Below are 18628 nucleotides of genomic sequence, written 5' to 3'. Positions count from 1 at the left end.
CCTATAGCTTTTATTTGGCCATAGTTTCCACACCCAGGAAACGAGTGCTTGCTTCTTTATTTCAAAAGAATGTGCGAAGAATACTTAACAAAATAATATGAATGAGAGCACTTTGGAAATTCTCAGAGGCAAGGAAAAATTATTTCACGTATGAGCTTAGATATCTCTTTCTGCTTGGTTTATTTATAGAGCTTTTGCAGGAATAGGCATTTAGAAATCCTTTGTAAGATTACCCTCACTTCAGGTAATTCAGAAATGTCCTATCTTATTAGGAGTGAGTGCCTTTGGGTTTCTCTGTCAGTCAGTCCGTTGTTTGTCTACAGGTTCTGGCTTATTTTTGGACTCTGTACGTTGAGAGAAACTGTTAACCTTCCCCAGAAGTGTTTGCAATCATGCCTGTGTGATTTCTATATTGTCTCTATTTTTTGGTCTCATTTGTATGTAGACAAAGAGGCAGCCGAACGTCTCTCAAAAACAGTAGATGAAGCGTGTCTGTTACTAGCAGAATATAACGGGCGTCTGGCGGCAGAACTGGAAGACCGGCGCCAGCTGGCTCGGATGTTGGTGGAGTACACCCAGAACCAGAAAGACGTTTTGTCAGAAAAGGAGAAAAAGCTAGAAGTGAGTACGTTGCAAGGCGGACCCAGACTTTCCAAGTTTCCCTGCCTATAGTCCACATTAGGAGATTTTTATTATGCTTTAATTAACACATTTTTTTGTCTTTTAAAAATTTATGAGATGAGAACATCCATCAGATAATTGTGTAGTTATTTGAACCGAGTTGAAAATGAAGTCACGATTTTATGTGTCCAAGAAGGAACGAACCGGAATGCAGGAAACAAACAATGAAGTCTTAAAGCATTTAAGATCTTAATATTGCTTTAGTTTGAATTCGCATTAAAAAAATATATACGTAGATTGAGGTACAAAAAGAATAGGTGGTTAATAAAACCCAAGCATGTTCATTTGGTGGCATTTGGAAAATGCTTTGAATTTTCTGTCGTCCAGATCATATTGAGATTTATTTCTGACTTATATCCACGGTTAAGGCCAATAAGAAGTCTGCCTCTAAGCTCTGTCTTCAATCAGTTCTACAGTTTCACAGTAATGTTTATGGAGTCCAGTTCTCAAACTGTGGAGAAGGAACTGATTCCTACCCTGAGTTCACATTAGCGTGAATGCCCTTGGGGAAGGCTCTAGAACTGGTTCCTCACCACGGATTTGTTTGGCTTGTTAATTCAGTACATGGTGGTTTAACATCAGCACTTGCATAATGCAGCCAGCAGTATGGACATTTGGGAACCTTCGCTTGCCCCAAGCTGCCAGTGGTTTCAGGGGTGAGGACAGTTTTGAGTTGGAGAAGCAGTCACATATTATAAGAAAAATACCAGAGTAGGTAAGGGAAGGAGGGCATAGTCCCCTCTCCCCACCCCAGCACTCAAGAAACATGTTCTCTGGCACAGAGGGAGGGGAAACGGAGCTAGTTCTGTGGCTGAGATTATTATGTTTGCCTTCTCACACAGTTGCTGACTTGAGGCAGGTGATGAGTGATGGGCACTTTTGACCATATCCTTACTTGCGGTGATTATGGGATCAGAGATAGGTAGCGGTGCGGGTTGGGGTCGGGGGTGGGGGGGGCTTCATAAAGCCACCCTAGAAGTGGAAGATGGGAAACGGCTGTGAAAATAGTATGGCTTAGATTTAGAAATCGACACTGACCAGAAATCCTAAAGGGAGTTTCACAGGCAGTACCAGACGGTCATTTATCTGAAATGCTCATCTTTCACTGAGGAAGCATTTTCAGCACTGTGCCCCGGGACTAATAAGAGAGTGTAATTAATGATTCTGGTTGTAAGTCACCATGCCATCTGTTGAACTGCCCCTTGGCGACACATTAAGGGCTTTCTCTGATCTGTCAGACATTGATTATCATGAGCAGCTGTTGTTGGGTGGAACGTGGCAAGCTACCATAGAGGACAGAGTCTTTGAGAAGGAGATTGGGTTGGTAGAGTGGATTAACTCTTTGTTTGTTTCCCTTCCTCACAGTTGCACTTTGCTCCCTGTGTTTCTTGGGGGAATCATTCGGGTTTCTGTAGAACCAGTGTTTTGTGAGGTGCCGTGACAGGCCATTAAGCAGAGAGATGGATCAGAGATTTGGGTCTGTTCCGTAGCTTTCCAGCCCGAATTCTCTGCTCATCTGGGCATTGGGATTCCATTGCTTAAGAATCCGAACAGGAGGGTCCCACCACTGGAGAGTACAGATTGGGAACCAAAGATTCTTTCTGTTCTCAAACCATGTCTCTTAGCCACTTGAGCAAAACCATTCACTGTAAAAATGAAGCTAAATTTGCTTATTTGAAAAATCAAATGGCTACATACAGTGTAAGATGTTGAGAGATGGCTGTAGTTCTTTATTCATGTTTGCTAAAAATGCAAATAGTCTGCTCTCTGGAAACTGATTTTTCTCTCACATTCCATAACAAACTGGTCTTATTCCACCATATCCTTGTAAAGTATATGCCACTTGAAAGGTGCATTACTAGTATGGATTATTCCAAATCCTCAGAGTCTCCTGTTGATGAGGACAGCGTATCAAATATACTTACGTTTTTAACATTCCCTTTTTTAACACTGCCAGTCCTTGCTTTAAAATTGCCATATCAGAATGTAAATGAAATCTGCTTTTATTTTTTTAATCCTTTCATTGCCTTTCAATTAGAAACGTGGAATTCTTAGGACTCTGGAAATGTAATGTTTTGCTTGAAAGTCTCTTTTCTTCCCAAAGTTCTGATTTGTTAACTCATGAGATTTTTTTATTTTTTTTTTATTTTTTAAATTCGTATCTCCCTTCACATAATAAGCATACCTTTTTGTCATTCACTTAGGAATCTTAACATTAGATTTCTGGATGCCTCCTAAACTTTGGGATAGGGAATAGGAGGATTCAGAGCCAAGGATGCTTCACACCCTGGGATGGAGGAGGGGACAGTCACAGCTCACAGAAAGAGATTGTGTTTCTGCCCTCCAGGAAGTCATTCTGGCATAAACAGCATAGGTGAACATAAAACCCAGCCAGGGGATTATACGTAACGTAGATTAAGGAGACAGTTGGCAACTCTGATTGTGGTTTAAGGGCAAATCCAAACTTCCTGTAAGGCAATGAAGCCTTTTTGTAAAAGGAAATAGCAATCGAAGAAGAGAAATATGTTTATAGATGGGAAACAGCCAGACTGGAGCAGACCTGTGTGTGAAGAAAGACGAAAGACAGAACGTGTGGGAAGGAGGCGTCACAGTCCTCCGATGGGAACGAGGCTCTGTACTCTTTAAGGAGCTGCTTGCTTCTTCGTGAAGAAAGTCCACAAAGTCTCGTACCCGTCAGGAGATGTGCAGAGATGAGCAAGACGTGCTGACACTCTCCTGGGGGAGAAACAGACGGGGAGTCAGAATGTGAGACAGAGTAAGGGGAACATCCCAGCTCACTGTGTCTCAGTTGAAATAGACCCGGAAGAAATTAACATGTTAATTATAACACTAATTTGGTCTGAAGCTTACTTAAAATAGGAGAGAATTATGAAACACACAGGCAGTTTCTGAACACGGCAGTGCCCTCAACAGGTCTTCCGAAGTCTGCTGGACTGCACACTCGCTGCTCTGTCAGTGCCGGTGACATAATTGTTCCTCAGTGAATATTTGTTCTGTGCATGAAATCTCATCAGTCAGTGTATTCTTTTTCTAGAAATAAGAGGGTTGTTTTTTTTTTTAGGTTGTGGGCAAAGTGGTTTGACAAATCTGATTTAATTTGTGGTAAAGAAAGGTGACTTTTTGATAGAAACTCCTATGGTTTCTCATTTGTCATGATCCATTTTGAGATGATTTTTTTTTTTTACGTGTTTTTTTTGTTTGTTTGTTTTTTAAGCTTCTGTTTCTGGATGTTAGGGTTGACATTGGCCTACCACCTTTCCATTAAACTACAGGCAGAGTTAGAAGGGTCTGCTTCAAATCTGTCTGCAATGCTTTTGTCACGAACACGAGAAAATCTAGAAATGGGATGGGGCATGTGGGTAGGAGCACAAATGGCAGCCTGGAGGTGAAGTTCAAAAATGTGGAGGGGAGAAGGTTAATTCCAAAGGTAAAGGCCAAAGGTACCAGAAAAGCCTCCAAACTTCAGTTCTTAGAGCAAAAGGAAGGCTTGTTTCTGGTAGACAGAGGTGACCGTTGCCCCGGTTGGCTGTAAGAAGCTCACAAGCCGTGGTCTGAATGGTTTGGATGGAGTTCCTGTCTCGTCAGTTTGGATAAAGTGTGGCGTGGGTATGTTCCATCCGAGGGGTCAGGGCACGTGGGGGCGGTGGCGGAGGGAGGGAGTGCAGATCTATTTGTACAAGCACTGGGGAGAAAATCAAAAAGGTGCACACGTGTGCAGTTTTACTACCTTAGCACATCAGTTATTTTCATTCACATCGTGGTGTTGTCATTTCTGCAAAAAAAGGTCGCTGGAATTTTCATAGGGATTGCACTGAATCTATAGATTGCTTTGGGAACTGTTGCCATTTTAACAATCATAAGTTTTCCAATCAGTGAACACAAGATTTCTTTCTGTTTACCTAGATCTTCTTTAATCTGCTGTGGAATTTAAAAAAGCATCCTGGAGTCCCAGTTACTGATGGATTTGACATTACAGAGGCCCCGTTTAGGTGCCATAAGTATCAGGGGTCCCGGGAGGGGGCTGTGGTGTGTGCTGCCTTTCGGTAGGCGTGTGTTCCCCACCTTTATGAGGCATGCATACAGACGTGTGTGTGCTCAGCAAAGCCACCAAGGCACAGCCATGGCAGCCAGCTTCACTTTTCACGCAAGATGAAGTGGCACGTTGAGGCCCGGATGTCTGGGCAACGTCGTTAACGGTATTCTTGAGCTGGATGGAACCTTAGACATCATGGAATCTGACTTCCGAATTGGTGAAGAAACTCAGACCCAGAGAAGGGAGTTTGCCAGAGACCAGGAATAGAATCTGAGGCAAACATCTGGTAACTTGCCATCAGGTTTGTGTTTGCCTTTCTTTCTTGTTGTTTTGTTTATTTTAGATTTGATTCCATCAGGTGAACAGCCGGAAGACATCCTACACGAAAGAGTAGCCAAAGTTGAATCATTTCAGCAATCCCCAAGAACCTTGTTTTAGAAAAATGCCATCTTATGTAGGGGGATTAAAATAGTTGCATGAAGCATTTTCAGAGTGGCCTCTGAGAAGACCTTTCTAAGGTTTGAGAGAGCGGACTCTGCCGCTGAGGTTCTGAGTACCCTCCTGGCTATGACCGGGCGTGCTCGGTGTGGGGGAGGGCGATTGGCTCATCGAACTTGGGGGTGCTGCTGTATCTCCCCAGCTTGGCATCTCCCCCTTGGCTGTAACGAGTACTCAGGAGCAGAGCCTTCTACTTCAGACAGTACAGCTGGGAAGGGGGAAATGGCCCCGGATCTAACATTGCCTTGTGACTCTTCGTATTTCTGTTTGCACTTTGGTTATAACAACTTGAGAAATTCTTTGGCTGTAGCCGAGGAGGTACTAAACCAAACTGATGGCCGTCTGTTGTTTTTGGCAGCATCGTTCCCCTCCCTGAGGGTGCAGATGGTTATTTCAATAATGGGATAGGCGATAGGTGGAGATAGAGAGCTCCATTTTTGTCAGCTTTGGAGTAAATTCTTCCTCTTCCCATGATGTTTGAAGCCAGTATCTCATTGTCCATTCCAATACGGGCAGATGGGAGCAGGCGATCTAATCCTCATTTTAGATGAGAAAACAAAACAGACTCTGTGAGCGGTTCAGGGTCACAGAGGAAGTCGGTGAGGACCAGAACCCTAAACTGACTCCTGACTCGAGTGATCCTGTACTGTGTTCCCCTGGGAACTTAGAGGCCCTGTCTGCCCCCAGTCTTCTACACTCAGTGCCCTTCCTTAGCCTAGAGTTCTTTCCTCCTGGTCTAGCAGTGTGGTCAGCACCATGGGCTGTTCCAGCCATTGTCGAAAGGTCAGTCTGCTTACACAGCTCCAGTGACCCCGCGGATGGCTTACCCACTGCCTTTTCACCCCTGTTTTGAGATGGGAGCCTCCCCCCACAAAGTTTCCCTCCAGTAGATGGAGACTTTTCTTGAATCATGTGCTTCTGTCATTTGGAATTTAGGGGCTGTATCCTTGAAGTCCCTCCCTTCTTTTGAGTTGCTGCTGACCCTTACGCTCCGGTTAGGTGTGCGGCTTGAGCTTTGATCCATGAGGGCGCGCGTGTGTGTGCACGCACGTGTGTGTGCAGGTATTAGTGTGTGTTCTTGCCATGTGACAACGTGGAAATGGTATTTGTTCATCTCTTTTCATCCCAGGGGGGAAATACCACATTATAATCATAATGTAGTTCACATACTTGGTGACCTAAAGGCATGGTTCCCCAACATTTGAGACTTCACATTAGAGAAGTGACATGATTTCATAGCTCCCCCAGCGAGAGTTCTTTTAGCCATAGCATTGTTTCCATATTTATAATTCCAACTTCTGGTGATTCCTCCTGTTTTCCAAACCCGCTCCACTGGGTGTTAGCTGGTGTGTGTAGCACTAATTTCTCATACTTACAAAGTATATATACGTGTTAAGTGAAAACAGCATCTGGGCCCCTTGTCGCTTCCTCCCTGCCAGAATGTTCATTCTTATTCAGCGAATACTCAGTTCTTTCTTTATTTCTTTGTTTCTGATTAAATAAAAGACATACATCACAGGAAACGTGGAAAATAAGTATTTAAAAAAGTGTTATAATCTCATTACCCAGAGATAACTTTTTTTAATGTTTATTTATTTATTTTGAGAGAGAATAGGAGCTGGGGAGGGGCAGAGAGAAAGAGTGAGAGTGAGAGTGAGAGTGAGAGTGAGAGAGAGAGAGAGAGAGAGAGAATCCCAAGCAGGCTCCCTGCTGTCAGCAAGGAACCTGATGTAGGGCTCGATCCGATGAACTGTGAGATCATGACCTGAGCCGAAACCAAGTGTTGGACACTTAACCAACTGAGCCACCCAGGAGCCCCTGAGATAACATGTTTTCGTTTTGGTGTGTTTCTTTTATTTTTTTTCTCCAATTTTAAAATTAAAATGATCGTAATATGGAGACAGTTTTCTGTCCTACTTTATTTTAATGGTATGTGATCATCTTTCCTTATTAACACAAACTTTATATAAACACTTGAAATGGCTGCTTGAACACTTATGGCTGGATAATCAATGATACTTGTATTGAGCATTTATATTTTTTTGTTTTGTTTTACCTTGAGCTAACTTCCAGTATTTGGATTATTTCCTTCCCGTAAATTTCTAAAAATGAATGCTGTGTGAATGTGTAGATGCCAGCTTGTCTCTGGGTATGTTGCAGTGTATGTGCATTTCAAGGTCTTTGCCACCAGCATGCACGCCTGCCTCAGGGGCTCTTGCTCTTTGCAATGCTCTTAGGCTGTCTGGTGCTTTAGAGATAGAAGATACAAAATCCATGTATCCGTGGGTACACGAGTTAAGGATTGTGAGAGCACTGAATAGTTTAATTGGACAAATGGGGCTCTCTTCTGGGCTTTAAGTTTGGGTTTACATTTGAAACTGCTCTGGGAAAATAGCAGCTACTTCTTATTTATAACAGTGACTTGAGTGACCATCACTTTGAGAGCAGGTTCAGATTACAGAAATCTGAGCCCTAGTGTCTAAGTGTTTGACCCGGTGGATACATGCCATTTTGAGCAGAGGTCTGTTTTAGTCTTTATGAATGTTCTACTGTTAAGGTGGGCCTTCACCCACTTCAGGTTGTCATTTTTTAGAAAGTAAAACTGGATTGTATCATACTTTGTAATCTTGGAAGTTCCTTCTCTGACTTTCGTTTTTATCTCTATAAAATATAGGGCTTGGAAATTACAAAGTCTTTTTCTAAAGTCTGGGTTTTTTTTTAATGTATGTTGATTTTTTTAGAGAGAGTGTGAGCGGGGGAGGGGCACAGAGAGGGAGACGGTATCTGAAGCAGGATCCAGGCTCCGAGCTGTCAGCACAGAGCCCGACGCGGGCCTCAAACCCACGAACCGAGAGATCATGACCTGAGCCGAAGTCGGACGCTCAACCGACTGAGCCATGCAGGCGCCCCAGAAAGTCTTTTTCTATGATTAGAGTAGAGAAGTTCGTGGTCGGAATAGGAGTCCGGATGAAACCTTTGCAAACAAGTCCGTGAGCTCCCGGGAGCGTGGTGCACTTCACGTGAAGTGGTGAAGCCAGCTGTCATTGTGACTTTGCCTCCTCACTTGTTCTCTTCTTTATTCAGGTTCTTCTCTATTCAGGAAAAAGGATGGACAACTGTCTTGCTTAATCCAGTCATTAGGTACTTGGAGAACTTCAAGCAGAGCAACTTTGCAGTTTTAAACTCCACAAAAACTTACCAGCAGCCTTCTGAGCTTTCTTGGGGTTTGGATAGTGATTAATGGACTCAGTGCAGTCTTTCTTCAAAATGTCTGGTGTGATGTGTTTGGTACTTTTCCGGGTCCTTTTATTTTGCCCTCCGTGTTTCTATTCCGTGAGGCGTAGACTTGCTAGGCGTTATTCCTACGGGTATCATTGACCTCAGTTACGATTCATTGATGAGGATCTGCGGTCCCCAGTCCAGGCTTTTTCTGGCTTTCTCCATTGAGGTGAGTGGTCCTTGCCTTTTCTCTTCGGTGTGGTGTTTCCATTTATAAAATAGCCCCGTTACCCTCACCTGGGGCAAACGGGTTCTAACACTTGTCTAACCTGAAGTTGTCAGCGTCTGCCTTTTCCTTATCACACGGGGCCTTCAGCGGCACTTTCTTTTACTTTCTGTGGAAGAGGTCTCCAGGAGAGTCGCTGAAGGTGTCCTTCTTGGCAGGTGGCACGCTTCGCCTCTCTAATATTAAAAACGACGACAGAAACAGACCATTCACGCGAGCACACACCTCCACCGCCACCTCTCCCACCCGCACCCCCACCGTCCCTTTCTAACTACCCTGTTTTCCCCCGTTGCCTCTACTTCTGAGCCCACTGCAGCATGGCGTGCGCATCTTACGGTCAACTGAAGTGGCTGTGTTCAGAATCCGCCACCACTGGTCCAGTCTCAAAAGCCAAAAGATACTTGGCCCCCCGTCTCTTGTTTCCTTTTCTTTTTTTTTTTTTGGCCCTCTCTACGGCGCTTGATGCTGTCAGTTACCCTGTATGCGTTCTTCTCTGGTTTCTGTACACCACCCCTGCCCTTCTACACTTACTTGTGTGTCCTTTACGAAGCTTGACTCCATCCCCGCCCTGTAGATGTTGGTATTCCTCTAGCCTTTTTCTCGTTCTGTCCTTGCGTGACACGTTTAGAAAGGCTTCGGCTACCACCGGTGTGCTGATGGCTTCAATCTAGATCGTTAGCCCAGATGCTTCCTCGTGCTTCAGATCCACGTACCTTCTTTCCACAGACACCTCAAGCGCCAGGTGGCCCAGACAGACCATCCTCTTCCAACCTTTCCTTCCCTTCTCTCTCCCTGTCTTGGAGAATGCCATTGCCATTCATCAAAACCACACACCGGCGTTCATCCAGTGTTACTCCCTGTTTGTCCCACCTCCCAGTGGGTTCCTTCAGCCTCCTTTTGTCCCGGTCTCCCTCAGGCCCTGTGCCACCCCTCTGCCAGACGCCTCCTGTTGCCTGGCTGCCCCGTCGGAGTAGTCAGCAAGCCATTGTGATTTTTCTGTCCTCCGTTTTTCTTGAATCTGTCCCCTTCCTCTTCCTCTCTGTGTCCACTTCCACCACCTTAGCCCAGACCGCCACCACCTCTCACCTGCTCCCCCATAGTGGCCTCATCGCAGACCCATCGGCATTTATTCTTGTGTCCTGGAATTCATTCTGCACGTGGCAGCCCTGTGATACTTTCCAAAATGTAGCCCTGGGCAGGTCGTTGCCCGGTATGAGCATGTTAATGGCTTCTCCTTGCTCCTGGAATTTAAGCCCAAATTCTCGTGTGTTCCTACCGCACACCCCACACTCCACCCCATGGCCTGCCCCTGTTAAGCTCATCAGGCGTGTCTCTTGTCACATTCCATTGCGTTTTGTCTGTGCCTTTTTTGTCTCCGGCTTTACATGTGCTGTTCCCCTTGCCTAAAACACTCTGTCCCCTTTTCTTCCCACCGGTTACCCTTACCTCGTTGATTATGGTTCATTATTTATATTCCATGTCAAACAGCATTCTCCTGAGACCCCACCCCCATCTCCACCCCATAAAACCAGGTTCCCCCCCTCCCCCACCCCATATATACTGTCCTGTCTCCCGATCTTTTTCCTTCAGAGCACCACATAGTCTGTCATTCTGTTTATGGATGATTTGGTCATTTCCCTGGCCAGACCATAAAATCCTGTCTTCATTGTCACTCTTTCATCCCCAACCCTATGCTAATGCTTGACACGGCGTCCTGACCTAAGACGGCGGCTATGGTTGTAGCTCAGTTCGTCTCTAGGCTGGGACAGACTGGATCTTTGATGGCGGGGAGTTGGGGGGGGCGGGGGACGGACTCCTTTCACATGGACGACACTACCATAAGAGCTAGGCTTTACTGGGTAGACCAATTTTTTCCTCTGTCGACCTTTAGATTGATAGGACTAGACTGTGGTACTACCTAGTTATAAAAATCTGACTTTTTTCCATGGTCTCGAAGGTTAGAGGCTCTTTCATTTGCTCAAACCAACTTTAGTGAATGTGGTAAATTTTCAGGACATACTCGGATGGCTTATGGGAAGAAGGATCTTTGTATCCCATTAATACTTCTCTTTTTTTCAATTCTGTCATGCCTTTTCTTAACATGTAAATCAGGAACTCTAAGGACTGCTTATAAAATAATAAACATGGGAGTGGTGGCAGTTCTCTTCCTCCTCGGCTGATTCACCTTGAACAGTTTAGCAAGTGCCTGGTCTTATTCAGATCTGGTACCTCCCCACAGTGTAGGCATTATTTCCATTCCCGTCTTCAATGTGAGGATGCTGAGCCCAGAGAGGTGAAGTCATAGGGTGCACCATAGGCGAATGGTAGAGTAGCATTTGAACTTGGATTTTCTGACTGCGTATTTGCTTTCCTATCACAGCAGCCTCCCTCTGGTGGGAGACGTGATATATCCTCTCAGCCTTTTGGAGGAGCCAGGAAATGTATTTTTTTTTTCCTTATGGAAAGGAATCGGTCTTTTTATTTCTTGTAGAGAAAACTGTATCCAGATGCAGTGCAGTAACCTACAGGCTGCCTTGCCCCAGGCAGACTTTCTGGCACTTAGAATCATAACAAATAACCGCCTACGATTATTCCGGGTGAGACTGCCCTTTTCTTTTCTACCCTTTGCTTCTCAGCTGCCCTCCGGGAAGGCTGGACTGGACCAGCATTTGTCTCAGAAGGAGAAACCATTCGAAGGTCTGCATTTCCTTTTTTAAATATGTTTTCATTTGTTTTAGGTTTATTTATTTATTTTTGAGAAAGAGAGCGCGCGAGCAGGGGAGGGGTAGGGAGAGAGGGAGAAGAATCCCAAGCAGGCTGCGCGCTGTCAGCACAGAGCCTGATGGGGGGGCCCCACCTCACAAACCAGGAGATCCTGACCTGAGCTAAAACCAAGAGTCAGACGCTTAACGGACTGAGCCACCCAGGCGCCCCAGGGTCCGCATTTCTGATGTTTGCATATCAGTAACCTGCTTTTCCACGAAAATGGTTAAGGAAGCCAGTTTGTGGGGGCTTTTGTTACTTGCATCAAACTTATATTTTTGACATTTGACTTAAAAAAAAAAAACCACATTTATTATAAATAGTAAACAGTTCTTTTTGTACTTTAGCACCATATATTTACCTGGTTTTGTATAATGAGAGACCCCTAGCATAAATGTAAAGCATTTTTGGAGGGCCCAGGTACATTTTTTAAATAAATCTCTTTTTAAAGCATTTTGTGGACATCTGTTAAATTATAAATATTTAGCTTAATAATTACATCAAGTTTTGGAAATTTGCCCAGTCCTAAAATTGACTTTATTCTTTTGTTAGTTTCATTTTTTTTATTAATTTAATTATGGATGTGTCGACACTTTTTATTCTTCTCTTGCTTCTGCAAATCCCTGTCAGAAGGGAGTTTTTGCTGCAGCAGTAGAAGCTGCCTTAAACCTTTTGTGTAGAAGCTCTGCTGGGGAAAAACAAAAATCCTGAAAAGACTTCATGGTACGATTCCAAGCCCAAGAAGCTCTTTCCCATTCAACGCCTCCAATGGATGGTTGACTCGCTCTGAGAACATTCCTCTAATTATAGCCTTTTTGTCATTTTGCTTTCTGGGAAATAAACTTTATTATTGGTTTAATATGGGGCCGGGAGGTCCTGGGCGCTGGAGCCAGAACCACAACTTCCTCCTTTTCTTGTATCTTCCCCAGCATCTTAGCAGCTCCAGCCCTGCTGTGACATCCTAAGATGTATCATTTTGAAATGTCGCAGCTGCCACTGAGTCACATGGGACCATGGAGCTGGCTGGGGCAGAGAGGTGCAGATCGATGATGGCTTTTTTTGTTCTCATGTAGATTCGTGAAAAAAAGGCAAAAGTGGCATTCTTATTTTCAGCCCAAAGATTTGTATGTTTTCTCTAAAAAGTGAAAGAGAAGTGAATTAATTGTGGCGTAAGTAGAGGCTGTAGGTCCTGTGAGCTTTAGTGGCAAGATGAGGCGGCCGATTAGGGGCGTTAAATGGTTTTAGGGCGAGGGTCAGCTTCCCCTTTCTGTTTGGCCGCCAGCCTTCATGCAGCCAAGCAGTCCTTTGACTTAAATTCAGTATGGTAGGTCACCTTTAAAACAGGGCCCTTCATAAACTGCTTTGTGCATAATAACCCTTTATGACTCTTAATTGCGAGTAGCCGAGCAGTGGGTGATTTTTATATACCATATGTCCTGTAGCACAACAGGGCGAGATAAAGAAAAACATGGGTCTCAATACTGGAAATTTTGTCTCATCAAATCGAGCCCCCGCCTGTGGTGGTATTTCTAACACAGTTGTTCTTATGTATATACTTCCTAGCCAGAAAAAAATAGATTGGACAATGTTTACATTTTGATCAGTATTTCTTATAGGACTTGCCAGGGGAGAAGCTTATAATTTTGTTTGTTTTGAAGATGAAATTCTTGTAGAAAGGTCACCACAATGTCAGTCCCTATCGTTTCTAACCCTCTTATCTCAGAGCTCATCTGCAGCATGTCAGGTCTGGCCTCCTGCTCTAACCAAAAAAGGCAAAAAATGTGGAAGCCTTGCTCCAATCAGCCAGTTGTGTTCGTGCTCCACGATGGTCCGTGTACACACGGTGTCAGCTGGATCCACAGGAACCAGAGGGTGTTGGACACATTTTCTGCTGCAAGTTCAGAGAGCCCGTGAGGCAAGATTCCAGAGCTTTGCCAGAAGCATAAATCCTAGGCATTATCTCCAAACTGCACACTGGGCCTCACCCTCTACGTTTTAAACATTTCTTGGCAGTCAAATAAACCCAGGCAGTTTATCGCATTTGCCCACTCTCCCCCCGAACCCCCTCCTCCAGGATCCTGAAACAGGACAGCAGCAGCAAGTCTGATAGAACTCTCACCTTTTTCCCGGCTCCCTGCAGCCTCTCATGGGTGAAGTAGGGTCTGCCGCGGTCAGTGCATGTGGCGGAATGGGTCAGCTCAGTCCCTCACCTCCGCCACGACCCCAGTACGAATCATGCATGAGCAGGAGAGGAATTGCTGCAGGACAATTTGGATTTGCCTTGTCTCTTGCTTGAGATGGGTAGTGGGGGAAAGGCAAGTATCTGAAGACAAGAGTACGAAAAAGAGCCACTGTGAATTATGGTCAAGAGAAGCGGGGGTGGGGGGGCAGAAGGCCGAAAGCAGGAGCGCTGCGGCTGTGCCCCCCTGCGGGTGTAAATTGTGCAGGTCCCGATCTCACGTGTTCCTGTTCCAGGCAGGGTAGCGTGAGTGCCAGAGTAAAGGCTTAGTCATCTGTTGCACACGGGTGGAAGGTATTGGAAACGAGGAGCATAGGACCACCTTTTGCCACATCGTTTCTTTAGCTGAGTAGTACTTGGTGTACTGAAGAGGTGGTGGGATGCAGCACACTTACATGGGTCAGAAGACTTTGACCAGGTGTCATTACATTGATGTTGGTTTTAGTGATAACGCCACAAGCTGGATCTCTTCAGCGGGCTGGAGTTGCTGCGGACACGGTTCGGGACCTTGCAGCAGGAGAGCTTGTGGACCAACTTTTGTTAGAAGGTGGACTGGTAGATTGAGAAGAAAGATTCTTGGGGTTTCGTAATCTGTCTCCTCTACCTGTCCAGAACCAAAGAGAAAAACCGTGGAGAGACAGCTAGTGAGGAAATGCCATCACCCGACCAAGGGAGCATAGGAGCCGGAGAACCGGAAGGCAAGTGAGAAGCCGGGGTTGTATTGTGGGCATAGTTCAGTTTGGATCCGATCTCAAGTTTTTATTTGTCCATAGTGACATTTATAGATCACTACATCTATTGGAAAAAAAAAAAAAAAAAAAAAAAAGGAAGGGTTGGAGGTCAGAGTCTGTTACTGAATCTGTTTAGGGGACTATAAAATTAGTATTACTATTCAGTTTGACCTAATCAGAGCTTGCCATGAATTTTTTTTTTTAATTTTTTTTAGTGTACGTTTATTTTTGAGAGAGAACACAAGTGGGGGAGGGGCAGAGAGAGAGGGAGACACAGAATCCGAAGCAGGCTTCAGGCACCCCAGAGTTTGCCATGAATTGTTGCCTGCTTATTTCTCCTCAAAGCGTTAAGCTAGGTCATTCAGCTGTCCCAGCTAAGCCAGGTGCGTGTTTTAACAATTTTCGAAGCAACCTTTACCTGTATTTGGATATTCAGAGTATATACTTTTGTCACCCTTGCCAATGCGTTTAAACCGCTTGGCTTATTTCTTCGGGTCACAGCAAAATAAGAGGAAGGTACAGAGATTTGCCATATACCCCTTGCGTGCCTTCCCTTCACTGCCAACAGTGTGGTGCATCTGTTATCGGTGCTCAGTGTCCATACCATACCTGAGGGCTCACTTTTGGTGGTGTATGTTTTGTAGGTCTGGACAGATGTACAACGACGTGTGTCCAGCATTCTGGTGTTTTCACTACCCTAAAAATCCTCTGTGCTCTGTTCATCCCCCCAATCCCTGTCTCCATAGTTTTGCCTTTTTCAGAATGTCATAGTTGGGCTCATACAGTATGTGGCCTTCTCAGCTTGACTCCTTTCACTTAGTAATATACGTTTAACATTTCTCCCATGTCTTTTCATGACTTGATATCTCCCTTCTTTTTAATGCTGCATAATTGTCTGGTTGAAGCAAAGTTCATTTATCCATTTACCAAAGGACTCCTTAGTTGCTTCCAAGTTTTGGCAATTATGAATAATGCTGCTATAAACATTCATGTGCAGCTTTTTGTGTGGCGTTAAGTTTTCAACTCCTTTGGATAACTACCAATGAGCATGATTGCTGGAATGTATGGTAAAAGTATGTTTAGCTTTGTAAGAAACCACCAAATTGCCTTCCAAAATAGTTGTACCATTTTGCATTCCCACCAGAATGTATGAGAGTTCCCCTTGCGCCACATCCTTGTCAGCTTTTGGTGGTGTCAGCGTTCTGGATTTTGGTCATTCTAATTGATGTGTGGAGGCATCTGGTTGTAATTTGCATTTCTCTGATAACAAATCAGAGAATGTCTTTTGCAAACATTCTCTCCCAGCCTGTATCTTGTCTTTTCATTTTGTTGACAGTGGCTTTTGCAGAGCAGATAATTTTTCATTTTAATGAAATCCACCTTATGGGTTCGTTCATGGTATTGTACCTTTGGTAGATTATATGTTATAATATATATATAGGAATGTATATAATACCCTTTGGTATTGTATCCTAAAAGTCATCACCAACCCGAAGATCATCTAGGTTTACTTTTGCTATCTTCTAGGAATTTTATAGTTTTGTGTTTTCCATTTAGTCTGTGATTCATTTGAGTTAATTTTTGTAAAGGGTGTAAGATCTGTGTCTGGATTTGTTTGTTTTGCATGTGGGTGTCCAGTTGTGTCAACTTTTTTGCTGAAAGTACTATTTTTTCTCCATTGTATTGCCTTTGCTCCTTTATCAAAGGTCAGTTGGCTTATTTATGTGGGCCTGTTTCTGGACTGTGTTCTGTTGCATTGATCTGTTTTGTCTATTTTTTCGGCAGTATCACATTGTCTTGATTACTGTGGCTTTATCGAAAGTCTTAGGGTCGAATAATGTCTGAATTTGTTCTCTTTCAATGTTGTGTTGGTTATTTGAAGTCTTTTGCCTCTCCATATAAACTTTAGAATCACTTTGTCTATATTCACAAAATAACTTGCTGTGCTTTTGATTGGGACTGCATTCAATCTGTAGATCAAGTTGGGAAGAACTGACATCTTTACAGTATTGAGCCTTCCTATTCATGAACATGGAATATCTCCCCCATTTATTTAGCTCTTCTTTGTTTCAGAGTTTTATAGTTTTCCTCATGTGGATCTTACAGATTTATACCTAAGTAGTATTTCATTGTTTTGGGTGCTAATGTAAACTCTGTACTTCTTCATCTTTTTCAGGGACAGTCCCACTTTCATCCTTTCTGTAGTAATGCCCTCCTCCTAGGCTCATGCACCTGCTCTTAAAGTAGAAATCCCTATGGAATGAGTAACCCAATGGCATGAGGAGGTGTGTATAGGATCCATGAGCTTTCAGAGTGGCCTGAAGAGAGGACTTTAATGGGGAAACATATTTCCTTTAATTAAAATGAAGTTTATTTGATTGTATTTAAAATGTAATCACAGCCTAAACATGATGAGATACCCTCTCCCCCGCCCCCAACCCCCCCCCCCCCCCCCGCCTTACCCCCAAATAGGAACAAATGGGATTTTGGGGTTTTTTTTAAAAGATTGCCTGGGAGAGGATTATTTGAACTTAAGGTGATGTCTAATGAGATCAACCACCTCTCCTTTTAAACTCACATGGACTTGCTAAATTAGTCTGAGGGTCACCCAAGAGTGCAGAGCTTTGGATTCTGAATCTAGCTCCACTCACTAGAGACTCAGTGATCTTCAGACTGTTTTTAAGGAATTCCTTGGGTTGAAGTGCTCGGTACGTGCCAGGAGCAATGGCTCCAAGTCACAGTGGCTTTCATCTGTCTACTCTGGTCAGAGGGTCTGGGCAGGGAGCAAGGGGCAACTATTCAGGAGCTCTTATACCCTTTTTGTACATAGAATTCAGGAGAAGCTAATTAAATGGATCCATGTTCAGTAACAGAGAATTAGTCTTCTCTATTAATTTCCCTTGAAGTATATAAAACCGAAGAAAAAAAATGTTTGCAGAGGGGGAAGGGTGGGGAACCTTGACAATTTAGATCCTCATCTCTGAAATTTGTTTTCAGTTTCAAGAATGAAAGCTTAATGTGGTATGCTTATACCTAATGTTATGTTTTATATGTTGTTAATTTATTGGGCAGCTGTTGGACACCTACTGTTCACAGAGCACTGTTGGTCGTGGTGGATAATGGGTAAAGCAGATGGGTCCGGTCTTAGCCTCCTGAAGCTCACTAGTGTGATAGGGGAGTCATTATTAACAGTTTACATAAGTCATTATTTTAGTTGTGTGAGGTCTACAAAGAAAAGAAACGGGATGCCAGGAAAGCTTCCTTTCTTCCCTGTGTCTTCATCCGATGGCTTGTGTGAGCAGTTCTTTTGGGCAGAAGCCGCAACTGCCTGCACTAATGTGGGCACAGAGCCTCCCTGCCCACGTTTCCACATCCCTTCTCCCACTCTTTTCTTGGACTTTGTCTTTATAACTTGAGCTAATTGTTCTTCATTTAACCTGTTTCCTGTCTTACCACTCTTCCCAGGAGTCCTCGAGCATATGCCCTCAAACTCTCTGCCTCTCTAAGTGTGTCTAAGGTATCTGGTAGGAAAGAATCTAGAATTTGAAGAACAATCTTACGAATAGGCCAGTTCCTTCATTTTCAGATAAGGAAGGTGAGGACGAAGGAAGAGAGGGACCATGTCCACAGTCACATAGCAGGTTGGAGTCAGAGCCAAAACTAACTCAGGTCCTTGCCTCGGAGCCCAGTGCTTTCTTTTGCTTTCCTGCAGGAGAGGCTTTAGTCAGCAGGGATCCATCCTCAGGAACTTCCGGTCTTTGCAGAAATACTGAGGAGGGTACACAGCTAGCTAGAGGCTAGGAGGCCCAAGAGGGGCCATAAACAGACCTCAGATGGCCCAGGGTTGTTATTCCCTACAGATTCACCAAAGGTGCTTTTTGTTGGGAGGAAAGAAAATAGTACACCAAGTTCCTGTCATTAGGGAAGTCATATTTTAGAGGAACATAGAAGTCTAACATGTATGAAAAGAGCACCTCAGAGCAGCCTGTTAGGAACTCGGATGCACCTCGGTGCACAGGAGGGCTCCAGAACGGGTGGAGGTGGGGACCGGTCTTCTGGATGAAGAGAAAGAAAGAGGGGCGCCTGGGCGGCGCAGTCGGTTAAGCGTCCGACTTCAGCCAGGTCACGATCTCGCGGTCCGTGAGTTCGAGCCCCGC

At 44.3% G+C, this 18628-nt stretch overlaps 1 protein-coding gene across 2 annotated transcripts in view; it reads left to right on the top strand.

Annotated features, from left to right (window-relative positions):
* RPRD1B (regulation of nuclear pre-mRNA domain containing 1B) overlaps positions 1-18628 on the top strand; it is a 51605-nt gene that overhangs the window by 29010 nt on the left and 3967 nt on the right. For both annotated transcript variants that reach the window (XM_040447086.1, XM_040447085.1), the window contains exon 6: positions 446-621. In XM_040447086.1, the coding sequence (XP_040303020.1) occupies positions 446-621 (176 nt within the window). The remainder of the gene's footprint in view (positions 1-445; positions 622-18628) is intronic.

This window comes from Herpailurus yagouaroundi, unplaced genomic scaffold (assembly GCF_014898765.1).
Source record: "Herpailurus yagouaroundi ecotype Mexico unplaced genomic scaffold, PumYag 196, whole genome shotgun sequence".
Lineage (NCBI taxonomy): Eukaryota > Metazoa > Chordata > Mammalia > Carnivora > Felidae > Herpailurus > Herpailurus yagouaroundi.
This window is presented reverse-complemented; position numbering and strand designations above follow the sequence as displayed.